This window comes from Fusarium keratoplasticum, chromosome 13 (genome assembly GCF_025433545.1).
Source record: "Fusarium keratoplasticum isolate Fu6.1 chromosome 13, whole genome shotgun sequence".
Lineage (NCBI taxonomy): Eukaryota > Fungi > Ascomycota > Sordariomycetes > Hypocreales > Nectriaceae > Fusarium > Fusarium keratoplasticum.
Window position 1 is genome coordinate 1630 of NC_070541.1, and position 25886 is coordinate 27515.

The window sequence follows — 25886 nt, forward strand, 5'->3', positions numbered from 1 at the left end:
TTTACTACAATTTATTAACTCTAACTTAACTTCATTTATTAACCTTAACCTTAATTTTAACTCACTTTAACTTTAACTTTTCACTATAATTATTTAACCTTAACCTTTTAATTCATTTTAACTACTTTAATTTAACTCATTTTAATCTAATTTTATTTTATAATTATTTTAACTTTAATCTTTTAACTTCAACTATTACCTTACTTTTAATCCTAATCCATTACTCCTACTTTATTAAAAACTATTTTTAAATTTAACTTTTAATACTTAACTATACTTCTATTATACTTTTTTCCCTTTTTTTTTTTATTTTTAAACTTTATTAAACTCTTTTTTTTTAATATTCCCTCCTAAATAATTTCATTTTAACTTTTTTTTTTCCTTCCCCTTACTCCTTTAAACTTTCCTCTTATACCAACTTAAAACTTACTTTTAATAATTCTATTAACCTTTTCCCTCTTTCTTTCTTTCTCTTTATTTATCTTATCTTTAATTTTTTCTTTATACTTTTATAACTACTTTTAACTTTATACTTTCCATATCCTTTTTTTTTCCCCGCTTTCTCCCTACTACTTTCCTTCTTTACTCTTTATTTTATTACCTAATTTTTCTTTCTCCTCATTAAACTTCTTTAACTCCTTTCTATAACTATTAACCCTTTTCTAACCCCTCTTACTATTCTCTTTTATGCCTTTATTACTATTTACTCTTCTTATCTTACTTATAAAACTTATTCTAATTATACTTAATTATACTTTTACTTATAAAACTAATCCCTTATTTTACTTTACCCCCTTACCCTATACATACTCTTTACCCTCTCTAACTCTTACTTATATCTTTACTCTCTTAATAAACTAACCCTAAATTAATTTACTTTTACCTTTTTCCTTTTTTTAAATATATATATATATAATTAATTAATAATATAAAAACTAATTTTATATAAAACTCGCTTAACTCCTTATCCTTTTATTACTATAACCTTTATAACTAACCCTAACTCTTAACTTAACCTTTTATTTTACTACCCTTATATACTTCTTACCTTAATACTTAACTTAATTACTTTACTTTTATTATTTACCCTCCTCTCTAATACTACTTATAATTATTTTTTTTTTTTTTTTCCTTTTTATCTTTTATTCTTTATTTAATTTTAAACCTTTATATTCCTTGCCTTGAAAAATTACTTTAAATATAATACCTAATATTTAATTATTACCTTTCTTATACCTTTTTTTAATTCTTTAACCCTAACCCCGCTTTTACATTTATGCCTTTTACCTAATTACCTCTTTATTACTTCTTTTACCTTATATTTTACCTTTCTTCCTATTTTTAATATTATACTTTATACTATTATTTTAATTCTTTTTAATTCTCTTTATACTTTTTATATTATTTTAAACTCTTTAATTTTATTAAACCCCTTATAACCCTTTTTCTTATTATATCTTCTTTTTAATACTTATCCTCTTACTTTTATTTTATTTTATTTTTACCTTTATTACTTTTACCTTTTTATACCTACATTTTATATTCTTTTAAACCTTATTCTCCTATATTAATTACTGCTACTTTTTATTATTATAACTCTTATATTTTTTAACTCTTTTTAACTTAAACCTTCCCAATATACTTACTCCTCCTATTTCATTCTATATCTCATTTAATATATAAATATCCCTCTTACCTTTTCTAATACCTTTTAACTCTATTTATATAATCTTTTCCCTTTTAATTTATTTACCCCTTTAACTATCTTAATAACTATACTTCTTTATCTTAACCTAATGCCACTATAAAATGCTATAATTACATTGCTTTATCTATACTTTTTTTACTAATTTTTTCCTTATTTTTTTGCCTTATCTTATACCTAATTCTTTTTCATTTAACTTAAACTTATTCCTCTCTTATAATCCTATATAAAATGCTAAAACTCCTAATTATATTACTCCGCCTACTAACCTTATATTTTAACTTATAAATAATTTTTTTACCTTTTCTAACCTCTATATTACCCCCTCTCCTTCTTATCCTTCTACTCCTATGTTCTCCTGTGCTTAAACCTACCTAAACTATCCACTGACTCCACTAAACTCTTATAATAAATGCACTTTTTTTAATTCTTCCTCCTCTTATGCTCTAAAACTATAAAATAAACTATATTAATCTAAACTCCTTATATTATATTTTCTTTTACTCCCTAACTATTTCATTTTCTTTCTTTTTTCCCTTGCTCTAACCCCTGCTCATTACCAATGCTAATAACTCAGCAAAATAACCCCACCCTGCCTGCTTTCCTACCCTATACTTGCCAACCTTTTTCTCCTTAACATGATCCCTTATCTTACTATCCTTCTAACCCTCCCCTTCTCTACTTACCTCTCTAACCCTTAACCGAACCTGATACTTAACTACGTCTACCTTAATGTTGCCCTCGCCTTCCGGACACCTAACTACACTTTCTAACTTTTCTAATAACCTTCCTTCTTAACCTTTTTTTTTTCCTTTCACTAACTTTTCATTACATACAAATGCCTTGTAACTTGAACGTTGTTCTCTTTCTCCTCCATCCAACGGCTTCTTATTCCACTTTCACCTAACTAACTTTTCTTATCCTTCCCTACCATTTTTCCCCTGCTTCACTATATCAAACCCAACTCAAAATAACATTCAAACCTCACACCTACTCCATAAATCCCACACAACTCCTACTTAACATCTACTTACTATTTATTTGCTCTATGTTGCCTATTACTAACCTCTTTACCACTCTATCACCTAACCCCCATCCCAACTATTCCTCTTTTACCTTAAAAAAATTCCTTTTTCTAACTCTAAAATATAACCCTAACCTCTAACGCTTCTAACCTAACGCTTTCTAACCTAACCTTAAAATACTACTAACCCTAACCTTAACGTTTGCTCTGCCCCTAACCTTAATCTCTGACCTGTTCTCCTTCATGTGTCTTACTATATATAACCACTCACACTCCTTGTCTTTTGATCTACCTGATTACTTGTAACCCTATCTGCCATATTCTCGATTACTTCCATCTACCTATTACTTAATTACATTGCTTAATTATACCTCTCTCCCTAATGATATGCTTACCGTGTACTATCTTAATGACTTAATTACCTCGTCTCTTATGATGACTTGATTACCTTGTCTCTATTTGATAACTTGATTACCTCGTCTTTGTATGATGACTTGATTACTTGTCTCTGTATGATGACTTGATTACTTCTCTATATGATGACTTGATTACTTCGTCTCTATATGATGACTTGATTACCTCGCATCTCCTTGATTACTTAATTACCTGTATATAACCCGTCTAAACCCTGCTCAACCTCAACCAGTCACATATAATGATACTATATCATGTGTTACGTTTCTAATCTTCCTTATATATATATTCCTTAAAATTACAATCTACCCTCTATAACCTCCAACCGTTTTTCCTAACCCATCCAAATACACATTTATATAACCATTGACTCTACCTACTTCAAGTTTTTTCCTCTAGTATTAACTCTTTTGCTTTACTCCCTTCACTCAACCCTGTTCTACTCTTAACCCATGCCTGATTCTATGTTATATGCTGCTTTATTTTCCCCCTTAACCCTACCTACCTGCCTAATCATACTAATATCACAAATCTAAGCGACTACAACCCACTAAAATTCACTATACCTTATCGACCTTTATGCAGCACTCGGTCTCAACTCATAAATCCTTTTCTTTTTCTTAAACATTCTTCCCCTAACTCACGTTTTCTTCCGAATAATCACATCCCCGACCTTTTTTTGTATACATTATTCCTTTTAACACTCTCCCTTCTCATCATACTCCTCCTTCCTTATATAACAAACACAAGTAACACCATTATTTCCACTTTTTCCAAATCTGCACTTCGTCCTCTTTTCTATCATATCAACACTTTGCCTTCGCGACAACTGTTTCCTTCACCTAGCCGCTCTCCTATCCTTCCTTTCAACACTTTCTCTGCCAGATATATCCTTTCACCTACTTATGTCATCACTCAGCCCAGCTTAAATATCACATTCTTTTTCTTTTCTATAATTTGTCGCCGTTTTATTTTCCCTTTACTTTACTTCCCCTCACCTTTTTTTTTTTTTTATTCCTCTTAACTTATCTCACTTACTCACCTCCTCCCCTCAATACTCTGCCAGCCTCCAATAGAACACCTATAACCCCCCCTCCTCTTTCAACTTCCCCCCTTTTCTTTTCTATACTACTAAACCACCACTGACGAAACTATTTCACTTCTCTTGATTCCAAATGAAACTTTGATGTCCCCTCCTAAACAGATCTACTCTTAAATGTATTTACTATCCTAACGTTAACCCCACCACCTGAATATCCAAAATGCCTATCTTCGCCCATCCCCGTTCCTCGCCCTCACGCACGGTAAGCGCACTTGTTCTTCTAACTTTTCCTTACCCCAGTCTTCTAATTCTTTTCGCCCCGCCCGCACCCTTTCATGTTTCTTTTCTATTAATCCATATCCCCTGTATGAGCAAGCAAGGCATGGTTTGATGGACTCACTTGAAATACAAATAACCCGTCTACTCTGTTACCTTGACATATATATACCCTCCCTTTTATTTATGGAACTCCCCCTAACCTTCTTTTTCTTACCCTCCCCCAACTATACATAAACTACACAACCTCTCTCAAATCCTCCCCCTAACTATAATAAAATCACCCTAACCTCTTTCTTCTCATCTCCCCCTACTATAATAAAAACTACTCACCTAACCGCTTTAAACTTACCCCTAACTTATTATAAATACCCTTACCTAACCTTTTCTAAATATCTTCTTAATTATTTACTATAAAATACTTTTTATTTATTTTTTTTATATATATCTTATATATTTATCTTTTATTTACTTTTTTAACTCCTCTATACCCTTTATTTTTTCTATAATTTCTTCTTATCTATTTTATACTTCTTTCTTTATTTTTTTTTTTTTTTATTTTCTTTATTATTTATATATCTTTATATTATTTTATTTTTTTTATATTTATTTTACTTTTTTTTTTATTTTTTTATGTAGAATACATTTATTTATATCTACTATATACATATATTTTACACCCTTTTTCTCTTCTCTCTTTCTCTCTCCCCTTTTTCCCTTAACCCTATTACCCTATTATTACTCTTCTCCTTATCTCTTCCCCTTTATCCATATAATATACTGCCTATATCTATATTATATACCCAATAATTAACTGCTTTTTTTCTCCTTCTCCCCCCCATACTCACTCCCTTGCTTTAAAATCCTATAACCTTTATGGTATCCCTGTGTAAATTATTTATATTCATATATCATTTCTACTTTAACCCTAACTCCTACTAACTTACCTTCTATTTATCTACCCACTACGCTCTCTTCTTCTATACTTTCATCCTCTCTTCCAATATATATGCACCTTAAACACATTATTATAACTTGACCTGCTTAACCATTCTCCTCGTATGCAACGCCCTGCTGCCGACTTCTACATTATAAATCTTTTGTTCGCTTGACTTACAACGGACTTAATTAGTTTCTCCCATTATCTATCTACCTCTATACAAAACCACTAAACACATTTCAGTATAACTGGCAGTTTATATCCTCTCCGCCTGCTTTTCAACCCCACTCTACTAATTTCTAACTATCTATATATCTCAATTTATTGTTTTATCTGAAAAACTGACCTTTCTCCCCTCATCATCTGCCCTATGTGATATTGTTACCACTCATCTCCCCTGCACCTGCTGTGCACCATAATCGGAATAATACCCTTTGTACTGACGCTTCTCTCCCTCTGGACCCCTCCTGAATAACACATATGTTGTTTGCTGCCCCTAACGCTCGCATATTGCGGCAATGGCGAAACGCTTCCTCGTCATCGTTCCTCCTGCCACACCTCCTCACTCTCCTCCTCCCCCTGCTTCATCATTAACTAGATAATATCATAAAACCCCTAACAAAAAACCTGTTCGTCTCTAATGAACCCATTTGAACTTTATCCCCTAACCACTTCATTAACCCCTCCCCGTAAATCTTTGATCGTCCGTATCTTGCCAATCATACTGTCGCTCCACATCCATCTTCCCCATCACCTGTTGACATCGGTCTCATACCATGCACTGGCTGCTCCCCCATACGCTCACCAATAACCCGGCGTACTGGCACTCTACTCTCTCCGCAACCTATACGTCCCCTGATCATCGCCCACTGCCTCCCAATGCGTGTAAATATATTGCGGTAACCTGCACCAAGAACAACCGGAAAAATCCCGCATCACGCCCTTCTTGAACATGCCCTGCTGCCATTTCTCCTCGCATCGTCTTACCTATCGCCACCACTCGCACCTCGTACCGGGCACTCTTCCCTCGGATGAAATTGGTCGTCCTCTACCGTGCCTGTCGCCATGAAACAACCCATACATCGACCGGCCATCAATGCCAACTCCTCCTCTAACATCTTGGCCTCCTTGTTTACCTGCATTGCGTCCTGTCTGGCCCTGAACTGCTCGTATCGGCTGTTCTGCTGTGCCCCTCCTGAAACGCTCCTCAACCTCCGTCTTTGGCACTCCTGCACCCTCTTTTGTTTCCACCTACTGCCATGTCGCCTTCTTCTTTCAAACCATAACATATCCTCCTTCTAATGCTAATTGGTCCTGTTGCTGCTGACACACATCACATGCCACCTCCGACTCTGATGACAACCTGCTCGATCGTATTGGCCATCCATCACCTGGTCCAACACCACACGGCGGCACCACTTCGCACTGATAAACCGCTCAACGGCTACTTCCTTTGCTGGCCACTTGGCCTTATCTGATGCTACCGCCTTCCTTCTTCTTCTCCCTGCCTTGGTTGATGACCGTGGACCTCCTGCTTCCTCCCCCTGCTGGCATATGACGACGACGGCCTCGCTATGGCCGTCCGTCCGCCCGGCCCGTCCGCTTTCCTGCACGTAATCTCGCAATCGGTTCGGCATCCCGGCGTGGACCACTAACCGCACATCTGGCACGTCGACCCCTTAACCCTAACGCGTTCGTGGCCACGATTAAATGACCTTGATCGATCCACGACTCAATCGCTGCGTCTTGCCCGCTGCTGTGTCGACTTGGAATGAAACACGCTGCACTCCAATAATCGCCCCAATCGTTCAACCCGGTCGATGGTGTTGGCGTAAACGATGACGCGACCTTGGCTGTTTCTGTGTAACCAATCCTGCACGATCTTGACCACGCGGCTGTCTTCCGCCTCTTGGTCTGCCCCAACCTCGCCGCTACCGGTCTGACTGGTATTCTGCTGCTGCTGCTGCTGCTGCTGCTGCTTGTGGTGATCTCTGCGCTTGGCTGATCGAACAACCACTACCCTATACCCGATATTCGGCCTCGTCGTTCGTGATCGGAATACCTTTACACGGCTGGCTGATAACCCCACGACCTCGAAAAACCTCCCAATCTCATCTGGTGGCAACGTGGCCGTCAAAAATACCTTTTGGACGCCCCATTCGTTTAACACCCGGCCCAACTCCATCAACTGCGGCCGGAATTGGCTGGTACTGTCCAAAATGGCGTGGCACTCATCCACAACGACACGATCCAACGCTTTCCGTGCCTGCAACCGGTTCACAAAATCGCCGAACCCTTTTGTCACTGCCGACTCGGGCGTGACGAACACGATGGGGGTGATCTGGTGCCCGCCGCGACTGTTCCAAACGTATGTCGCGATCTGGTTTCTGGCACAACGGCCGTGCAAATCATCTCGCAATGCTACCAACGGCACGATGACGATGGTTGTCCCTCCGTCGTCGCTGGAACAATACGCCGGTAACATGAACGACATGTTTTGCCTTCTCCCGTGCCTGCGATCTGCACAATCGGGCTTCTCCCCGCATGATGGCCCGGATCACCGTCTCTTGCTGGCCACGGAACGCGGCGTCTGGTCCTATCATCTCCCCTCAACCGGGCGGCAATGTCGACCTGCTGTAATCGCCTGAAACGCTGCAACTGGTGGTACTCCCGCTCCGTCTCGAATGGCTCCCGCTTTCGGCGTATCGCTACGGCTAAACTATCGCCCTCGCGGAACTCCAAAAAACCGATGCCACTGACGACTGACGGACCGAAACTTATCGCGCATCGTGGCCGTGCTGAATAACCCTTGCTGCAACTCTCGTGCGTATACCATGCCGGCCACGTGCGTTCCATGGCCGGCTTGTAAATCGATCGGGTTATCGTCCACACCGTCGTCGTCTTCTTCGACCCCATCTATCGTTGACTCCTTGAATGCCTTGTCCAAATATCGACGGATATGGCGATGGCAATCTGCCGCCACGAACTAATGTTCAATATGGTGCCCAATAATCGTTTGCTGTCTCGTTGGATGATGCGGCGGACGCGGTCTGGCGTCCAATTGCGCTCCTGTACCCAACTGTCGAACCTCGCACTGGAACCGGGCTCATCGGTACCATCCTCATCACCACGATCATCGCCGCCGCCGCCAATGCCATCCTGGCTGCCCTGGCTCTCCATTTCGGCCTGTCTCCTCTCCCTCTGCTCCGTCTCGCTGACTTCGTCCCTGCGAACCACCTCGTCTGGCCATAAATATGGGCTGCGTATGCCGGCATCTTTGACGACGCCCTGTACCTGCTGCCACCACGGCAACACTAACCACAAATACCACACCAATAACTCGCCCACCTCGCGTGGCAAATATCGGTGGATGACCTTGGCCTGCCCCGTGGCCCGGAACGACTTGTGGTACGACGTGACGAAACACATCAACCCGTCGTGCGCGAATATGTTGCGTACGCCGCCGTTCATGGTATTCTTATATCGAATGCCTAAAATCTCGGTGGATCGCGCCGGCTGGCCACCTACCATATGCATCAATAAAAAACATCTTTTTCCATGAACTCGTCGAATGTCTTCCCATATGACTGCACCGCTCTGGCCTGGAACGGCTTCCCCCGTCCTCCCTTCCGTGGTCGAACCAACTCTTACGCCGCCCTTGCGTCTTGATGATCTGTCGCGCATTCCAACTCTTGCCGGCTGCCAACCACGTGTGGTTACGGTCGTCATCCAAAAAATGAATATCCCACCTTGTCTTCGCTATGGTCGTCTTCCATCGACGACCACGGGATCCGCGGCAACTGGCTGATGTCGTCCACCATCGTCAACGTCGCCAACAACTTCGGGCTTCCTCTTCAACGCATGCAACATCTCTGTCAACTCGCCCATGTGGAACTGCACCCGCCGGTGCTTGATGCGGTCCCCAACCCAATCGATGGTCCCGCCGGCCGGCGTGTTGAACCGGATGTGCATCCCGTACGTGCGTGCTTCGTAAATCCAATCCATCGGCGTTGCCTCGGCGTGGGGATCCTTGGGCGTGACCGTCATGAACCGCTGCACTTTCCCACGCACGATGCGGAATATGCTGGTGGCCTCCCTTCTGCCTCCTCCTCTTCCGCCTCATCTTCCGCCTCCTTTCGGGCATGCTGCTCTTCCCACGTCTGATTTCCTCCTGCCGCCGCCGCACCATCCACTCGTCCATCTTATCCTGCTTCAAACGCATCACCTCGGCCTGCCTCTCCTGGTATGACTGGTACACGACCATGGCACGGGCGACCTTGATGACGGCGGAATATATGGGCGTATAATCCAACACATCCATCCAACCGCCGTCCTTTCGGATACCCATCACGGCTAAACTGCTGATGATGGCGCTGCGGTACTCCCCCGCGGTCAAACGGTGGTCCAACAACGCTATGACGACCTGCAATGTCAACCCGTCCACTCGGTCTCGTCCAATGGCTGTGCTCTCCGGATCGTTAACGTGCGCCTCGACTAAATCCGCCAAATCATCCATGAAATCGCCTTGCCGCTTGATAACCGGAAACTTGGGCCTATCTGCATCTGGCATTTTCTCGGCACGGTATATGTAACACACCAACTTGGTCCACACGGCCGTGTAACGCGTCCACGTATCGTCCTCGACCCGGTTGTCGAACGGTCGCCGTGGCTTCTTGTCCACCTCTTTTCGCTGTACCTCGAACAATGCATGGCTTCCAACGTGGGTGGGCGTGGCTATGGTGCGTGCTCGGTCCATCACTCGCACCAAGCTGTCATGGATCAACTGCAACTCATGCTCCTGCTCGCCCACTGGGTCGACCAACCGCTGCATGGCTTCCGGATCGAACCCCTGCAAATGGGTGGCCCATCCGACGTGCTCTAACCACGCGTTGGCGTCCAACTTGGAATCGGCGGCCTTGATCCGTTCTTTGTCCTCCAAATGAAACCGGCGCTCCTGCTGGTCTAATGTTTGCATTAAACGGTCTGCAACGGCTGCCTCGTCCGGTCCTGGCTGATCGGTGCACCGAACCCGACCTCGAACCAACGGCTGCCCGGCCCATTGCTGAAAAAAAACGTTGACACTGGACACCGCTACGCCACGGGACCTGCTGTGTCTCCATGGCTCGCTGCTGGACACTTCCGCCCCTGCCTCGGGGATTCGTCCATCCATGGTCACTGCGGTAATGGTTCTGCATGGCTCGTTCTGAACCGACCACGTATAAACAACCCTCCTCGCCGCAACCCAATTTGTCGCTCTGTGGTGGGTGGATAAATGGGATGGGGTCGGTTGTGGGTGGCGGCGTTGGCCATGTTGCCAACTCGGCCGGGGTCTGGATGACATCTGGGTCTGACTGGATCGCTTTTGTGATCTCGTTCCTTTCTGCTACCCGGATGGACCTGTGATATTGCTTCATGTGCTGCTCAATATGCTTACCGATGTATGCATAATGGCATGTTTTGCAGATAATTAATGGAAACTCGGGCAACTTGATAAATGGCTCCATCTCGGCCACTGCTATTCTGAACTGCGATGTGTGTTAACGGGCATCCTTGATGAGTAATATGATCTAAATCTGGCTGGAACGAATGGCTCTTTTTCTCTTTGGATTTATATTATGCTATTATCTCTCATTGGTGGCTTACACTCACATATATCGTGCTGGCTTCGATGGTCTGACTGGCTGTGTGCTGATTGCTCTATCTGTTGTACGGGAATTGGTGGTGTGCAATGAATTGATGTTTATCTATTATGATATTTGTTGCTTTTCATTGTTTGTGGCTTGGTGCTTGAACTTGCTTCTGCGGTTGCGGGGGCGCTCCCGTTGACGTTTTTATATATGGATTATTAATTAACCATTGCACTTCATTAGATATCTCGATGAAAAACCCTTCTATATAATAAACCTGCTTTAACTAATCTCTCTTGATTAACTACTGCTCTTCTTGACTTATACCTGCTCTGATACTCTCTCACCGGATGGTTGGCGGCTTTATGGCTGGACTTCTTGGCGGGTGAATGCCACGGGTTATCTTATGGCAATAATATAAATCACTTATTTAACCTAGCATTATATGACCCTTAACCTAACTGCCTTATTCCTCATATACTCTCTTGCATGTAGTCCTTTCTACCTTGGCTATGCTGACTAATAATTCTGGGAATCTGGGTTTGATCAAAAATGGAATCTTGCTGCACTCGGGTCAATACTTGGGTTAACTTTAACCTCGCCGCAACGCCGCAATATTGGATCTCTGATGCTGATAATTGAAATGCGATATGCCCTTAACGTAATGGATTGATGCATGTACTTGAAATCCATTTTTTATCTTTTTTTTAAAAATGTCGACCTGTTTCCGTTGGGGGGCAATCGTATCAGGTCGACGATTTCACTAGCGCGGTTTTTTTTACTATGGGATTGCCATTGGAATCAGACCTGTATTCGCCATGCAGCTGGGTTAGACCTGTATTCGCCATGCAGCTGGGTTAGCTGGAATATCGCTGTTGTCCTGACTGGTATAGCGCCTTGCTACCCTATAGCAGCTGCTGTAACTGCGACCTTGAAACAGCATCTGAATAGATCGAATATCTGTTGCTTTTTGGTTCTCAGAGCGCCTTGCTACCCTGCAGTGGTTGCTGGAACGCAGTTGGCCATCTGGCTCTTAGAGCACCTTGCTACCCTGTAGCCGTTGCATTGCTGCGCTCCCGATAGCTGGGATATCGCTGTTGTCCTGGCTCTAAGAGCGCCTGGCTACCCTGTAGCTGTTGCTACCCCTATAGTGGTTGATGGAACGCAGTTGGCCATCTGGCTCTCAGAGCGCCTTGCTACCCTGTAGTGGTTGATGGAATGTAGTTGGCCATCTAGATCTCAGAGCACCTTGCTACCCTGTAGCCGTTGCTACCCTATAGTAGCTGCTGCGACTGCGACCTTGAAATAGCATCTAAATAGATTGAATATCTGTTGCTTTTTGGTTCTGAGAGCGCCTTGCTACCCTGTAGCGGTTACTACCCTATAGTGGTTGCTGGACTGCAATTAGCTATCTAGCTCTAAGAGCGCCTTGCTACCCTGTAGTGGTTGCTGGAACGCAGTTGGCCATCTGGCTCTTAGAGCACCTTGCTACCCTGTAGTGGTTGCTACCCTGTAGTAGTTGATGGAACGCAGTTGGCCATCTGACTCTCAGAGCACCTTGCTACCCTGTAGCCATTGCTACCCCATAGCAGCTGCTGCAACTGCGACCTTAAAACAGCATTTAAATAGATTGAATATCTATTGCTTTTTTTGGCTCTTAGAGCGCCTTATTACCCTGTAGCGGTTACTACCCTATAGTGGTTGCTGGAATGCAATTAGCTATCTGGCTCTAAGAGCGCCTTGCTACCCTGTAGCTGTTACTACCCTATAGCAGCTGCTGTAACTGCGACCTTAAAATAGTATTTAAATAGATTAAATATTTATTGCTTTTTAGCTCTTAGAGCGCCTTGCTACCCTATAGCGATTGCTACCCTGTAGCGATTGCTACCCTGTAGTGATTGCTACCCCATAGTAGCTACTGTAACTGCGACCTTAAAGCAGTATTTAAATAGATTAAATATTTATTACTTTTTTAATTATAAGATTACCTTGCTACCCTGTAGTAGTTGCTACCCTATAGTAGCTACTAGAACGTAGTTAGCTATCTGGCTCTTAGAGTGTTGCTACCCTGTAGTGGTTGCTACCCTGTAGTGGTTGCTACCCTATAGCCGTTGCATTGCTGCGCTCTTAATAGCTGGGATATTACTATTACCTTAACTCTAAGAGCGCCTTACTACTCTATAGCGATTCCTACCCCATAGTAGCTACTACTCTGCCGCAGCTGCCTACCCTGCAATAGCTGCTGCCCTGCCATAGCTGCCTACTCCCTGCAGTAGCTGCTGCCCTGCCGCAGCGGCATACCCTATACCAATTACACCTCTAACCTTTATCTATCACTTCCCAGAACACATACAGCAACCACAGCCGGTCTTGAAGAGCGGCCCGATAGCTCAACGGTTAAGCTTAGCAACCTTTTCCCGAGGGCCTAGGGTTCAATTCAGGCTAGAAGCAGCTTGCGCTGCTTTGCCTTAGGAAGAGTACGGTGCGCTCGCCGTTAACATATATGGGCTTCCTAAGTAAAAAACCGCGCAGTTATCTGGGAATAGGCCTTGTGGCATTAAACCTTATAATCATAAGACAGGTTCTAATAGGTGCTAGCCGCACTAATTAGTTTTGCTATTTTATTATTATTATATTATTATTTTTAATTTAATATTTTAATTATTATTATTATTATATTATTATTTTTAATTTAATATTTTAATTAATATTATTATTATATTATTAACGTACATCACAAGTGAGTGAAACACACAAGCGAGTGAAACAAAAATCCCAACCTCTTTTATAAAAATCGCAATAAAAACACCACAAACCATTTGATCAATTAAAACTACTCACTATACTCTTCCCCAGACGTCTCAATCACTACTTGACAGGTCCTTGCATTATGGCCGGGCTTGCCGCAGATACCACAACGTCGAACACCCGGTCGCGCCGACCTCCCTTGACCACCACTCCGCGACGATTCGGCCATTACCCGCGCATCAGCATCCATTTGATCAATTGCTTGCCTTCCTTCCTCTACCGTCATCACCCCTCTTTTCTGTAGCCGGGTCCTTTTTGCTCTCCGGCGCCGGCTTAGTATCTCATTTGCCTGTCGAAGGTCTTGAACCTCTGCCCGAACAAGAGCCATCTCATGCATAACCGCCTTTGTTCCCTTTGCAAGAGACTTTAATGCTTCAAGAATTGACTCTGGAGAGCTGCTTTGGTGCCTTCTAATTCGTCTCTCAAGGTATTCAGACTGAGATTGGGCCTCAAGCACAGTCTTCGGGGTCCTTGATGCCCAAGAGGTCAATTGATCAGATGCCTCCTCAACCGGCGTTGGCGTCCGTAGCTGCACATCAAGCTTCGAGACCACACTTTCTGGATCAAGAGGAATAAGCCCGGCCCCTTTGAATGATGCCTTGATGTTTTTTTTCGTCATAGTGGCCTCGTGTGCTGCGTAGAAGGCTGGAAAGAACTCGGTCTTTGAAACGTGTGTTATAGAGCATCTGATCAGATGCTCTATTTCTCGACCATATGCCTTCTTTAGTATGCTAAAGCACCCGACGTCAAGGGGCTGGAGTAGATGAGATGAATGAGGTGGCATACAAAGCCGGATAATCTTATTCTCCTCGCAATATCTCTCGAATTCGATGGAGTGGTGACTTTCGTGGCCATCAAGGATCAAGAGACGATAGGAACCAATTGATCGATTGGTTGTGTGCCGGTCAAAGTGCTTGAGCCACTCGAGACCGGTCTCATTATCGGTCCAGCCATTTTGGGTCGTTGCAATAGCCCAATCGCCCGGGAGGTTGCTTTCTCGGTACCAGTTGGCGAGGTGATATTGGCCCGCACCGATGATAAACGGCGGGATCGACCAGCCTTCCGCATTGATCGCTTGGATCACTGTAATCCATTCCCGATTTCCAGGCTGCACTGATTTTGGCTTTAAACGCCTTTCTGAGCCCGTGACGACCATTCCGCTTGCAATCATGCCCATAAGGAAGCCAGTCTCGTCAAAGTTATAGATATCTTCTGATCGGATGCCGTACTTCGCGATTATGTTCGCCACAAGCATAAACCAGTTGCGGATAATAGTTGGATCTTCGCACTTGGCTCTCTGGTAGTCATATTTACGAAAAAAACGCGTCTTGAGGTCTGGGTGTCGCCTGACGAAGTTTGAGGCCCAGTTTGTGCCGACTGGTGGTGCGTCGCGGTCGGCAAGCAATTGATCAGCCATTGCTTTCACACTACGTAGCCGGGGGGGAAATCCTCGCGAATCTAGGTCAAGAATAAAGTGTTTAAGGATCTGTTCCTCTAGATTAGATAGTCGACGTGATTTTGGGGTAATATCGCGTTGAGATTGGATGCCTTTTTTGCCGACGCCAGAGCGTTGTTGGGTTGACTGTATAGATTGTTGCAGCGCGTCGGAGCTTTAAGGTTGGGTCATTTTGAAGGGCCTGAAGGGCAAGAAGCATTCTAGCCTCATAATTTGACTGTGACATGCTGGGTGGTTGAGAATTAATTAATCAAATAGAGAAGGTGTAGGTTGAGGGATTTTTGTTTCACTCGCTTGTGTGTTTCACTCACTTGTGATATACGTTATTTTTAATTTAATATTTTAATTATTATTATTATTATATTATTATTTTTTAAATATAATTATTTATAATATTATATAAGGTAATTATAAAAATTAAATACCTTATAATAAATAAAGGACTAATTTACTTTATATTTTAATACTTAATATAGCTTAAAAAGAAGCTAAGATATATTAAAATAATTAATAAATTAAGCTACCCTATAGTAAATAAAAATACTTATTTTATTATCTTAATATATAATTCCTTAGAGGTATAGGGTAGCTATAATATAACGCGTTAGGCAGCTATAACCCTAGTAGGTCTAGGTAATAAGTAGTCTTATTACCCTATAGTTACTAGCTAGCTATAATATAATAAGACTAAGCTACCTTATATTATATTAGCTAATATAGCTTAAAAAAGAAGCTAAGGCATATAAGAATAACTAATAGATAAGCTACCCTATAGCTTTAAAAGCTAGCCTTTTAAGCCTTAAGGCCGTGAGTTGATTTTTTTGGTTTTTATATAGTAAATCTAGCCCGCAAAAAGGAAAAGTGGCCCATGAGCCCGGTCTGGCGTGCGGCTAGCTAAAAGGTCCTCGGTGGGTATATAAGAGGGAGCCAAGGCGGCCTGAAAAGGCCCCAAGGCAGCTGGGGGCAATAAGGCTAAAAAAGGCTTATAAGCAAGCTAATAGCCTAACCTATAGGTCTAAGCTACCCCATAGCTAAAGTAAAGTAAAAAAATAGCTTATAATTCACCTGGGCTATGTGACTAAACTAGCCCCACTGTACCTTATCTTATTAGATTACCTTTATGTATCCCTTATATATATGCTTGTAGGCTCTGTGCCTCGCGGTCTGGGGGGGGGGATTATAGCTGTAATCGGCCCCTACGAACCTGGCTCCTCCGGGTGCACAGCTACTAGGGATGCCTAGCTATAGCTAGCTAAAGGACCTTCTTTCTAGCTGCTAGATGGGCCTATTAACTCTATATGCTATTTATAGCTATATGGGGGGGCAACAGGGGAGTCACATAGCGACTGGGGCGCGCCGCAATGGTTCAAACCAGTTTCTATGCCCCTATATATAATAGATAACTTAAGGCTCAAGCTTCTATTATAGTGGGCTTAGAGGAAACTGCATTTAACTTTCAGGGGGCTATTTTAGGCTATCAGGGGCGGCTATAAGGGTAAGGGCGGGTACTTGGGCTATAGGGGGGCTATTTGCGCTATAAGAGGCGGCTATAGGGTAAGAGGCAGGTATTATTTTTCTTATCCCATTTATTATAGGCTACTAAGGGAAATAACTAAGAGGGCTAAGAGGATAGGGCTATTTTATTAAGTGCAAAGGGTACTATTATTATAATACTACCTAAAATAAATACCTAGTAACTATCCTAGAGTATCTCTTTAGCTATGCTAAGGCATATTCAAGGCTTCTGCCAGCTCCTTATAGATACGGCAGATCCGGATAGCATCATAGCTAGCCCAAGAGATCCTCCCCCAGCCAGGACCATAAGACCCGATGGTGCTTAGGAGCGCAGTTAGGGGGGTTAATTTCCCCTCAAACCCAAGCTCTTTATAAAGCCGGCTAGTTAGTTGTGGCTGCTGTAATACAGCAGAGCTCCAGAGGGCAGCAATAAGCCCAGGAAACTGGCAACTACCCCCCCTGGATTAGCTGCCAGCCGCCATGCTGCGGGTCTTCCTCCCAGCGGCTGCAAAGCTCCTGGGGCACAAGGCAATAGGGCACAGGCTCCAAAGCTTCCTAGCCTATCCCGCTGCCTTAGGTAGCGGGTAATAGACTTAGTTAGCTCAAAGCCAAGGCGTATATCCTTGCGGCTGGAAGAAGTGGCCTGGTGCAGCTTAATGGCAGATGGTCTCGCCTATCTAGCCCATCAAGCTTGCAGAAAAGGCAGCCCTGAAGAAGCTGCTGAGAAAGCAGCCTCTGAAAGGTCTCAAAGTCTGCCCTTTCCCTCTCGGCCCGTGGTAGCTGCTGCAGTACGCATCTGCTGTACTTGCATAGCTCTAAGCCTAAGATCCCCTCTTCAGGGCTCTCTAGGGCATAGCCTTCTTCTGCGGTTAAAGGCAGGTTCTCTAGGCAAAAGTCACACTTTTCCTCCCCTGCCTCGCATACTTGCCGGCTAGCTCGGCCATCTAGAGCCCTATCTAAGGCTATCCTACGGCATTGGCTAGTAGAGAGGAATTCTCTGCTGCCTATGCTTAGGAACCTAGAAGATTGGGCTTCTTGGGTCGAGCTTTGCAAAGGCCTGAGGGTAATAGCCTCGCTAGGAAGCCCATCTCGACCGGCACGGCCGCTCTGCTGCCCATAGTCTGCAAGCCTCTTTGGCATCTCAAGGTGTATGATAACCCTGATATTAGGGATATCAATACCGAGGCCAAGAGCATTAGTTGCAACTATAACCCCTGCCATTGCCATAGAGGGTCTCCCGAGACCCTTCCATCCAGGCCTGCAGGCGTTCTGCCTTGCCATCGCGAGTATCAACCTCGTTATAGTAGGCATCACACCCTAGAGCCTGGGCTAGGGTTTCAGTTATAGCTATAGTCTTGCAATAGACTATAGCTTTGGCTGGGCGAGGGTATAGGGTAAGCTTGCTATCAAGCAGCTGCCTCAGGGCATTCTCAGCAGACTGCAGATAGCCCCTCTTTGGGAAGCAGAGGGAAATCAACTACCCTGTAGCTGATATTAGGCCGGGTTGTGGGAGCCCGGAAGATAGTGGCATCTTTGGCCTTGGTGTAAACTAGGCCTAGGGAATTCACGCTCTTCAGCTATAGGCAACGTTGCAGTTAGGTATACTATCTGCACGCCTCGCAAGGCCAATAGGCCTAGCTGCCTTAGCTTAGGCCTGAACCGGGGGCTGCCTTCTAGAATCGTGTGGCACTCATCTATAACTATGCGGTCAAGGCGGGCTAGGGGCTTGGAGGCCATCTAGATAGGCCTGGAACCGCTTTGTCATAGCTGACTCGGGCGTCACAAAGATAATAGAAGCCCCCTTGGTGCCCCATCAGCCTGCCACTGAGCAGCAGGGATATCCATAGCTTGGCAGCGGTCTAGGAGGTTGCCTAGCAGCGAGACCAGCGGCACAACTACTATAGTTATGCTATCTGGGCAGCTAGCAGCCGGCAACTGAAATAGAAGGCTCTTGCCGCCGCTAGTGGGCATGATGGCTAGGATTGATTCCTATTACTCATGATGGCCTCTAGAATCGGCTTCTGGCCTTGCCGGAAGGTGGCGTTAGAGCCGAGCAGCCTCTGCAGCTCAAGGTCAAGGTTAACCTTGCGTAGCTGCTTCCAGCGGGCTACTTGAAGCTCCTGGAAATGCTCAAGGTCAACGGCAGCTAGGCCTCTCTTTGAGCCCGAGGGGATAGTTGCCCTTGAGAAGCCAGGGGCAGAGGGGAAACCAAGCAAGAAGTGCCACTCTTCACTAAGAAGCCGGAAGCTTTGCCTGCGCTGATAGGTCTCAAAATGGGCTTCTGTAAGCTGCCGGCCGTAGACTAGGTTGGAAGTCATACTGCTATGGCCGGTCTGCCTATGGAGAATAGTATCTCTTTCTCCAGGGCCCCTCTTCATCAGAGCTGCTTTCACTATCTCCGTGGTCGACTTCGCTATATAGCCCCTGGCTAGTAATAGCTGCATCCCGGATATAGCGGCGGCCTAGGGCAATAGCTATATGCCGCCAGCTACTAATAGTAAGAGACTCAATGCCAGCCAACTTGCCCCAGCGCTTAAGGACCCGGCTAAGCCTAGCTGAATTCCAAGAGCCTGCTGCAAGCCCTATATGCAGCCTAGGGCTATCAGCCTGGCTACCTCTCAGGGCCACAAAGGGAGAGCTTCTAAGGCTATAGAAGCCTAGCTCGGCCTGCAGCTGCTGTAGCTGGGGGTTATCCCCTAGGGCCTCTACCTTCTTGCCATAAGCCTCATCGCCATCTAGGCTAGAGGTCTTCCAGAGAAAGGGGGAAAAAGAGCCCTGAGAGCTAGGGTCAAAATTAGCCTGCATAGCTTCCCAGAAGGGCAAGATAAGCCAGAGATAATAGACTAAAAGGGTTCCAACCTCCTGAGGAAGGAAGCGGTGGATAACTTTGAGTCTCTCTGACCTAGAAAAGCCCTTATGAATACCAGTAACTAGCATAACTAGCCCTTGGTCTAGGAAGATATTGCGGATGCCCCCCTGCGGCGGTATTGCGGTGCCGAAGGGTTAGGAGCTCATTTGACCGAGCCGGAAGACCACTGCTCAAGTGAATCAAAAAGGCTAGCAGCTCAAGCAACTTCTCAATGCTTTGGCTATAAGAAGACATAGCCCTAGCCTCTGGGGCTATAGAAGAGCTACTAGAGCTTCCAAACCAGCGGGCCTTGAGAATAGGGTCTTCCCAGAGAAAGGAAAAAAAGCCAGCTCTTAGTCCCTCCCCTAGCTACCTCATAGAGGTTATCTAAAAGGAATAACCCACTGAATCATCAGTAGGGTTATCCTGGATAGAATCCCAGGGGATAGAAGGCACTAGGGCCGGCTGGCTCTCCTCCAAGGTATAGCTCTCTTGCATAAGAAGCCCCTGGAAGAGAAGAAGCCGGGCTTCATCCAAGGCAGCCTGCAGTATATGCTGCAGGCTAGGAAGGCTAAGCCGGTTGCCTCTATAGAGGATAGTCTCTCCTTCCCAGCTGATATAGCCGGGCTGGGCTGTATTGGCCTTGGCAGCTATTCCATAGCTACGCAGCCGAAGGATAAACTGCATAGGGGTCGTATCAGCCCCAGCCGGGCTATTCAGCATACACCTAGTTACGAGCTGTTGCACAAGCTCAAAATAGCCAGGGCTAGCTTCTCGAGCTTCTAGAAGGCTCCTTCCAAGCTCGATATGCTGCTGGATAGCCTTATCTCTTTTCTAGCTACTTCTGCAAGATAAGGAGCCTAGAAATAGAGACTAAGGCAGAGAGAAAAGGGGTAAAAGTCTCAAAGCTAAGCCAAGAGCCATTAGGAGATATACTAAGCACAGTAAGAAAAGAGACCATAACGCTATTAAATTCACTATCCTTAGTCTGATGATCTAGGATCGAGATAAATAGCGCCAAGGTCTTTTCCTTTGCCCCCTTATAAAGCTCTATAACCTTATAGCTAGAGAAGTTGCCTTTAGCTAAGAGCCAGGCCTCTTCTAGGTCATCTAGGTTATCAGATAGAGCCTTATAGCTAGCTAGCTGCTGCTGGCTTGCTTTGAAAGGTGGCCTCTCTGTGGGCTCTAGGTTGAGGCAGCGGAAGGTATAGACTAGAAGCTGCTTTGCCACTATGGCATAGCGGTCTTGCGTAGCTTTCTTATACCTATAGCTAAAGGGCTTCTTTGCTGGCTGCGAGGCATCTTGCCGGTTAACCTCAAAGAGAGCATTCAGAGGAATCTCATTAGAAGCTATAAGGCTTATAGCTTCTTGAATAAGCTCCTCAAAGGCCTGCAAGAGAAAAAAAGCAGGCAAGCTCAGAGGTCTCTTCTAGTGACTCTTTAGTTAAGGTAAGGTTAAGAGAAAGTAGGTCTCTTAGGAAATCCTTTTCCCCACTAAAGTCAGCTAGGTGCCTTGCTGATCCTAGCCTTCGAAGCCAAGGGTTAGGAGCAGTAAAGTCATTTAGCTGCTCTATAGCCCTCGGCCTCCTTGCTTCTGATAGCTAGGGCTTGGGCCTCAAAGGCAGCCTTAGCTTCTGGAAGAGAGAGAGCTTCAGAGCCATTACCTTCTAGCAAGACCTCAAAGTATTCACTGCGAAGCCCCCGCTTGAAGAGTTGCTGATAGGCTACGCCGGCTCGCCAATAGCTTTCAGTAGCTATAGAAGGCTGCGGGGCTGCTGCCTTGGAAGGCCGGCCGTCTTGACCCTTCTGCTGGACCTTGTGAAAGACCCGTAGGTGCTCTCTAATTCGGCGTAGCTCGGAGCCAACATAGAAGCAGCTAGGCTCAAAGGTGCAGCGGAAGCCCTGTTGCATAGGCTCTCCAAGTTGTAAGATAGGAGGGCCTAGAGGAATAGGCTTAGGTAGCCTTATAAGGTCCTTCTGGCCCTGAAGAAGATTAAGCTTAGCAGCCTGCTCTAGGGTGGGCTTGATCTCTTGGAGGGAAAGCTGATGAGGTTGTTGGCGGAGGTGTTGTTGAATTTGGTTAAAAAGAACTGTAGTTTTGCAAGTCTTGCAAATTAGAAGGGAAAACACAGGGATATAAGTAAAATAATCCATAGTTATAAGGCTTATATATAACTAATATATAAATAGAGATAGAGGTTAAAAGTAAATACCTAGGAAAAGTTAGTCTTTATAAAAGAGTAATAAAAAAAAGAAAAAAATAGAAGTTAAAGCTTATTGGCTAAGAAATTACCTTAGTTGTGGCTGGTATAGTGGTTGGTGTGGCTAGGTAGCTAGGTTATGGCGGTGGTTGGGGATTTTTAGCGTAACGCTAGTTGCACTGACCACCCCATTAAAATTTCTCTTTTTTATCTTTAAATAATTCTAGAAAAATAAGGGAATAAGATATAAGAAAAAGGACTTAATTTCTAAGATCCTTATAGCTTAATATAATATATATCTTTTTTGTGGAATTATAGCTATATTAGAACCCTGTTTTTTAGAAACTGTCGGCTGGTCGAGAAAAAAACTGTCGGCTGCCCCATGGTCTGCTAGCGTAAAAAATAACTCCCATATAAAAAAACTGTCGGCTGGCCTGCCGACGGTTTTAATAGATGATAGGTCTTCCTAAGGCTAATCTCTTTTCTTATTTATTTCTTATCTCTTATCTCTTATTTATCCCTTATTTCTTATTTATCTCTTATCTCTTATCTTTTATCTTTTATCTCTTATTTATCTCTTATCTTTTTATCTCTTATCTCTTATTTCTCCTCTCTAGCTATATCTCTCTCTCTTAGCTATATCTCTTTCTTTTAGTTATATCTCTTTCCCTTAGTTATATCTCTTTCTCTTAGTTATATCTTCTTACTCTTATATCTCTTATATTTCCTTATCTTAGAAAAATCTCCTCTCCTTACCTTATAAGCTATATCTTTAGCTAGAGGAAACCCCCCGGGCAGATTAGCTTAGATAGTAAATACTAACCCCAACCATAACCCTAACCCTTAGCGCTTATTAGTCTTAAAAGCTCCCTCGGTTACTAGTCGTCTATAGATCAAGCCTGCGATCTTAGACCCGTGACTAGCTTATAGATTATATAGATTATCCCTATTATTATTACTATCGCTATTACTATTATCTAAGTCTACTTCCCGTAGTAGTCTCATATAGGATATAGATATATTCCGGAAGTATTATCATCCGATCGCAATTAATATATACCTCTAGCTACTAATATTAAGCTTCTACCCACACGCTATAATACTAAGCCTTCGGATAATATATACTAAGCGCAATAATATCTAGTACTCCCCGGGTCCTAGCTTCTAAGCACCTTACCTGCTCTCCCTAGCCTAGCTAGCTTATTCTTAGCTAGCCTCCGCGGCGCTATCGGTTTACTTATTATCCTATGGGCTACTACTCTCTAGTATACCCTCTATAGCCCATAGACTAGCGTTAAAGCTAGACCGGTCCTATATATTAGCCTAGATATCCTCCTAGAACAATAAAATAAGCTATAAGAAGTATACCAGCGGAGTATTAACCTCCCGCGGTAAAAACCAATAAATAATCTTAAGCCTTCTAGATATTAAGAAGCCTTTATATATACCTATAATAATTATAATAAGCCCCTAGTCCACTAAAATATTCCGGATTCCTCTATTAGCTATATTGCGGTATTAAATCGTAAGAAGCTTATATGCCCTTAGGGGAAACCCGCTACTTAATTACGCTAGAAATAGTAATAACTCCAAAGCTTTCTCTACCTAGAGACTATATCGATATGCCGCCTTTATATTTAACTCTATGCTACTATTACTATTACCTACTAATTTAACCCACATAGCCCTTAAGCTATTATCCTATAATATCTTTCAAACGACCTAACCTTTACTTATACCTCTATTATACTAAAATAATTTATTAATAAATAAATAACTAATTATTTCATTAGCAGCATTATCTAAGAGCTTACCCCATGGGATCTTAGGTAAGCTAAGCTTAGCTAGAGACTAATTAAAAAACTCTCTATAAAATAGCAAGTCCTTATATAATATATCTTCTAGCTAATAGACTACTATTCTTATCATAGCCTATATATTAAGAATACTAAGATAAATACCCTTAAAGATGATATATTCCTTATCTTAGCTTACTAACCCCTAGGATATTATATTATTATATATAGCTATGCTAAAGTTTTAGAGTTAGATAATAAATTATATTAGCGTTATTTCCTAGCCCTCTCCTCCTCTAATTATAAACTAGCGAGTTATCTTAGATATAAGCATAAAGTTACTTAGGCTATTCTCCTCTGCCTCTTCTTAGTTCTAGCCCTACTATATCTTTTACTTAATAGCCTTAGCTCGCTAATTAATTATATACTTAATAATATAGAGACGGGATATTACTATAATTATAGAAAGCTTTAGGGTAGAATTCGCATAGCCCTCTTAAGTATTATTCGCATAGATACTTAGAATAATTAAAAAGCTAATAAGAATGCTATTATACTCTATATCCTTAGTAAAATAATTAAAAATAGATATATAAAGTTCTAAAATATTATTTTTAAGTAAATTAAGAAGCTTAGAAACTTCGGGAGCCTCTAGGTTATTATTATAGTCCTTTTAAGTATTTATTAAGTTATCTATATACTCTATTATTATATTATATATATTTTATTATCTCTTACTTAGTTTAAATAATAGCTGATTTATTTTATTTTTGAAAGATATATAGTAAATAATATAAGTAAGTAGTTATTTAACTATAAGTATATATCGCCTCTAAGTCTCGGGCTTAAATTAGAAATAAAATAGCTTACTTCTCTCCTTAGTAAGCTCCTTATAGTTAACCTTAAATAGAGTATTCTAAGAGATATTTTTAGGTATAATAATAGCCTTAGCGTAATTAATTATCTAATTAAATATAATATATATAAACTATAATTAAGTATCGTCTAACTTATCTAGGTTATTTAGATTAACTTTATATTCTATAGAGATTAAATCCCTTAAAAAGTCCTTTTTCCCACTAAATTCCTTAAAGTAAAAAATAAAACTAAGCTAATAAAGCTATAGATTTAGCGCTATAAAGTTGTTCTCCGTATTAATATGCCTTGCCTCTTAGCTCCGGATATTATTACCTTTTCTTTAAAATATATTAATAGCTATTTAAAGTCTAGCCTATAAGCTATAGTCTTAAGACCTTAATTAATCGAGATCTAATCCTCTTACTACCTTAAATAACTCGCTACCTAGACCTTATAAGAATAATCTTTAATAATATACCCTAGTCCTCTATAGACTATTACTTTTTTCCTCTTCGGCCGTAATAGCTAAGCGATATCTACCCTTAAGATCTAAATCCCACTAGTATTTAATCTTAAGATATTCTTAAATCTATCGCAACTCTATACCTATATATTAGCAATCTAATAGGGATATATTATACTCTATGGCAAACTCGCATTAAATACCCCCTATACCTAGTGGACCTAATCCTATAATTAGCGATATATTATTAGGCCTTAATAATAGATTATTATAAGCTTTTTATTAATTTTAGAAGACTTTATAATTAGATATCTATTTCTATACCTCCTTAATTATCTTTATACTAAGATAATATAAAGTACTATAAAGATATACTTTAATTTATTTATATATAACTATAATCCGGTATATTTAATAATAAAAAAGCTAGAGTTCTAGGTTATATATAAAGTATTCTATTATAAATAATTTTAAGAAAATAAAGATTTAAATTCTCTCTTTAAACTCTATTAGCTACTACGTAATATTAATATTAATCTAAAACCCTTTTATTCTATATCGGCAATTTAAGCTAAGCATAATAAACCTAATAATTAATAGCTATTACTATGCTTTATAAGTTAAGAAGCTCTATTATTAGCTACAGCGGCTAAACTAATACTTATTAACCTTATTACCTGATAATTATTAAAAAAAATAATCTTAACGCAAATTCGCCGCTAAAGTATAAAACTTATAAATATATATATTAATATTAATACTAATTAATTCATAGATATTTACTTTATATTCTTCTTTATTTTTAGCTCACTATAACTATTATAAGGGCTATTTTGCTAATTATCGGCTAGTGCTTATTTTAATTATTAGTATATCTATATTATATAAGCGCTAAAGAATTTCTTATATAAAA

General features: G+C 42.1%; 3 protein-coding genes across 3 annotated transcripts; all 3 read right to left on the reverse strand.

Annotated features, from left to right (window-relative positions):
* Positions 1-7133: 7133 nt before the first annotated feature.
* On the reverse strand, positions 7134-7895 carry NCS57_01442700 (uncharacterized protein; the record flags this gene model as incomplete). The annotated part of the gene is made up of 1 exon (XM_053064030.1): positions 7134-7895. The coding sequence occupies one exon, from the start codon at positions 7893-7895 to the stop codon at positions 7134-7136; it is 762 nt and encodes a 253-aa protein (XP_052906313.1).
* Positions 7896-14559: 6664 nt separating this feature from the next.
* Positions 14560-15253, reverse strand: NCS57_01442800 (HTH CENPB-type domain-containing protein; the record flags this gene model as incomplete). The annotated part of the gene is made up of 2 exons (XM_053064031.1): positions 14560-14567; positions 14623-15253. 2 exons carry the CDS (start codon positions 15251-15253, stop codon positions 14560-14562), a joined length of 639 nt encoding a protein of 212 aa, XP_052906314.1.
* Positions 15254-18783: 3530 nt separating this feature from the next.
* NCS57_01442900 (uncharacterized protein) lies at positions 18784-19612 on the reverse strand (the record flags this gene model as incomplete). The annotated part of the gene is made up of 2 exons (XM_053064032.1): positions 18784-19109; positions 19201-19612. The coding sequence occupies 2 exons, from the start codon at positions 19610-19612 to the stop codon at positions 18784-18786; spliced, it is 738 nt and encodes a 245-aa protein (XP_052906315.1).
* Positions 19613-25886: the final 6274 nt, after the last annotated feature.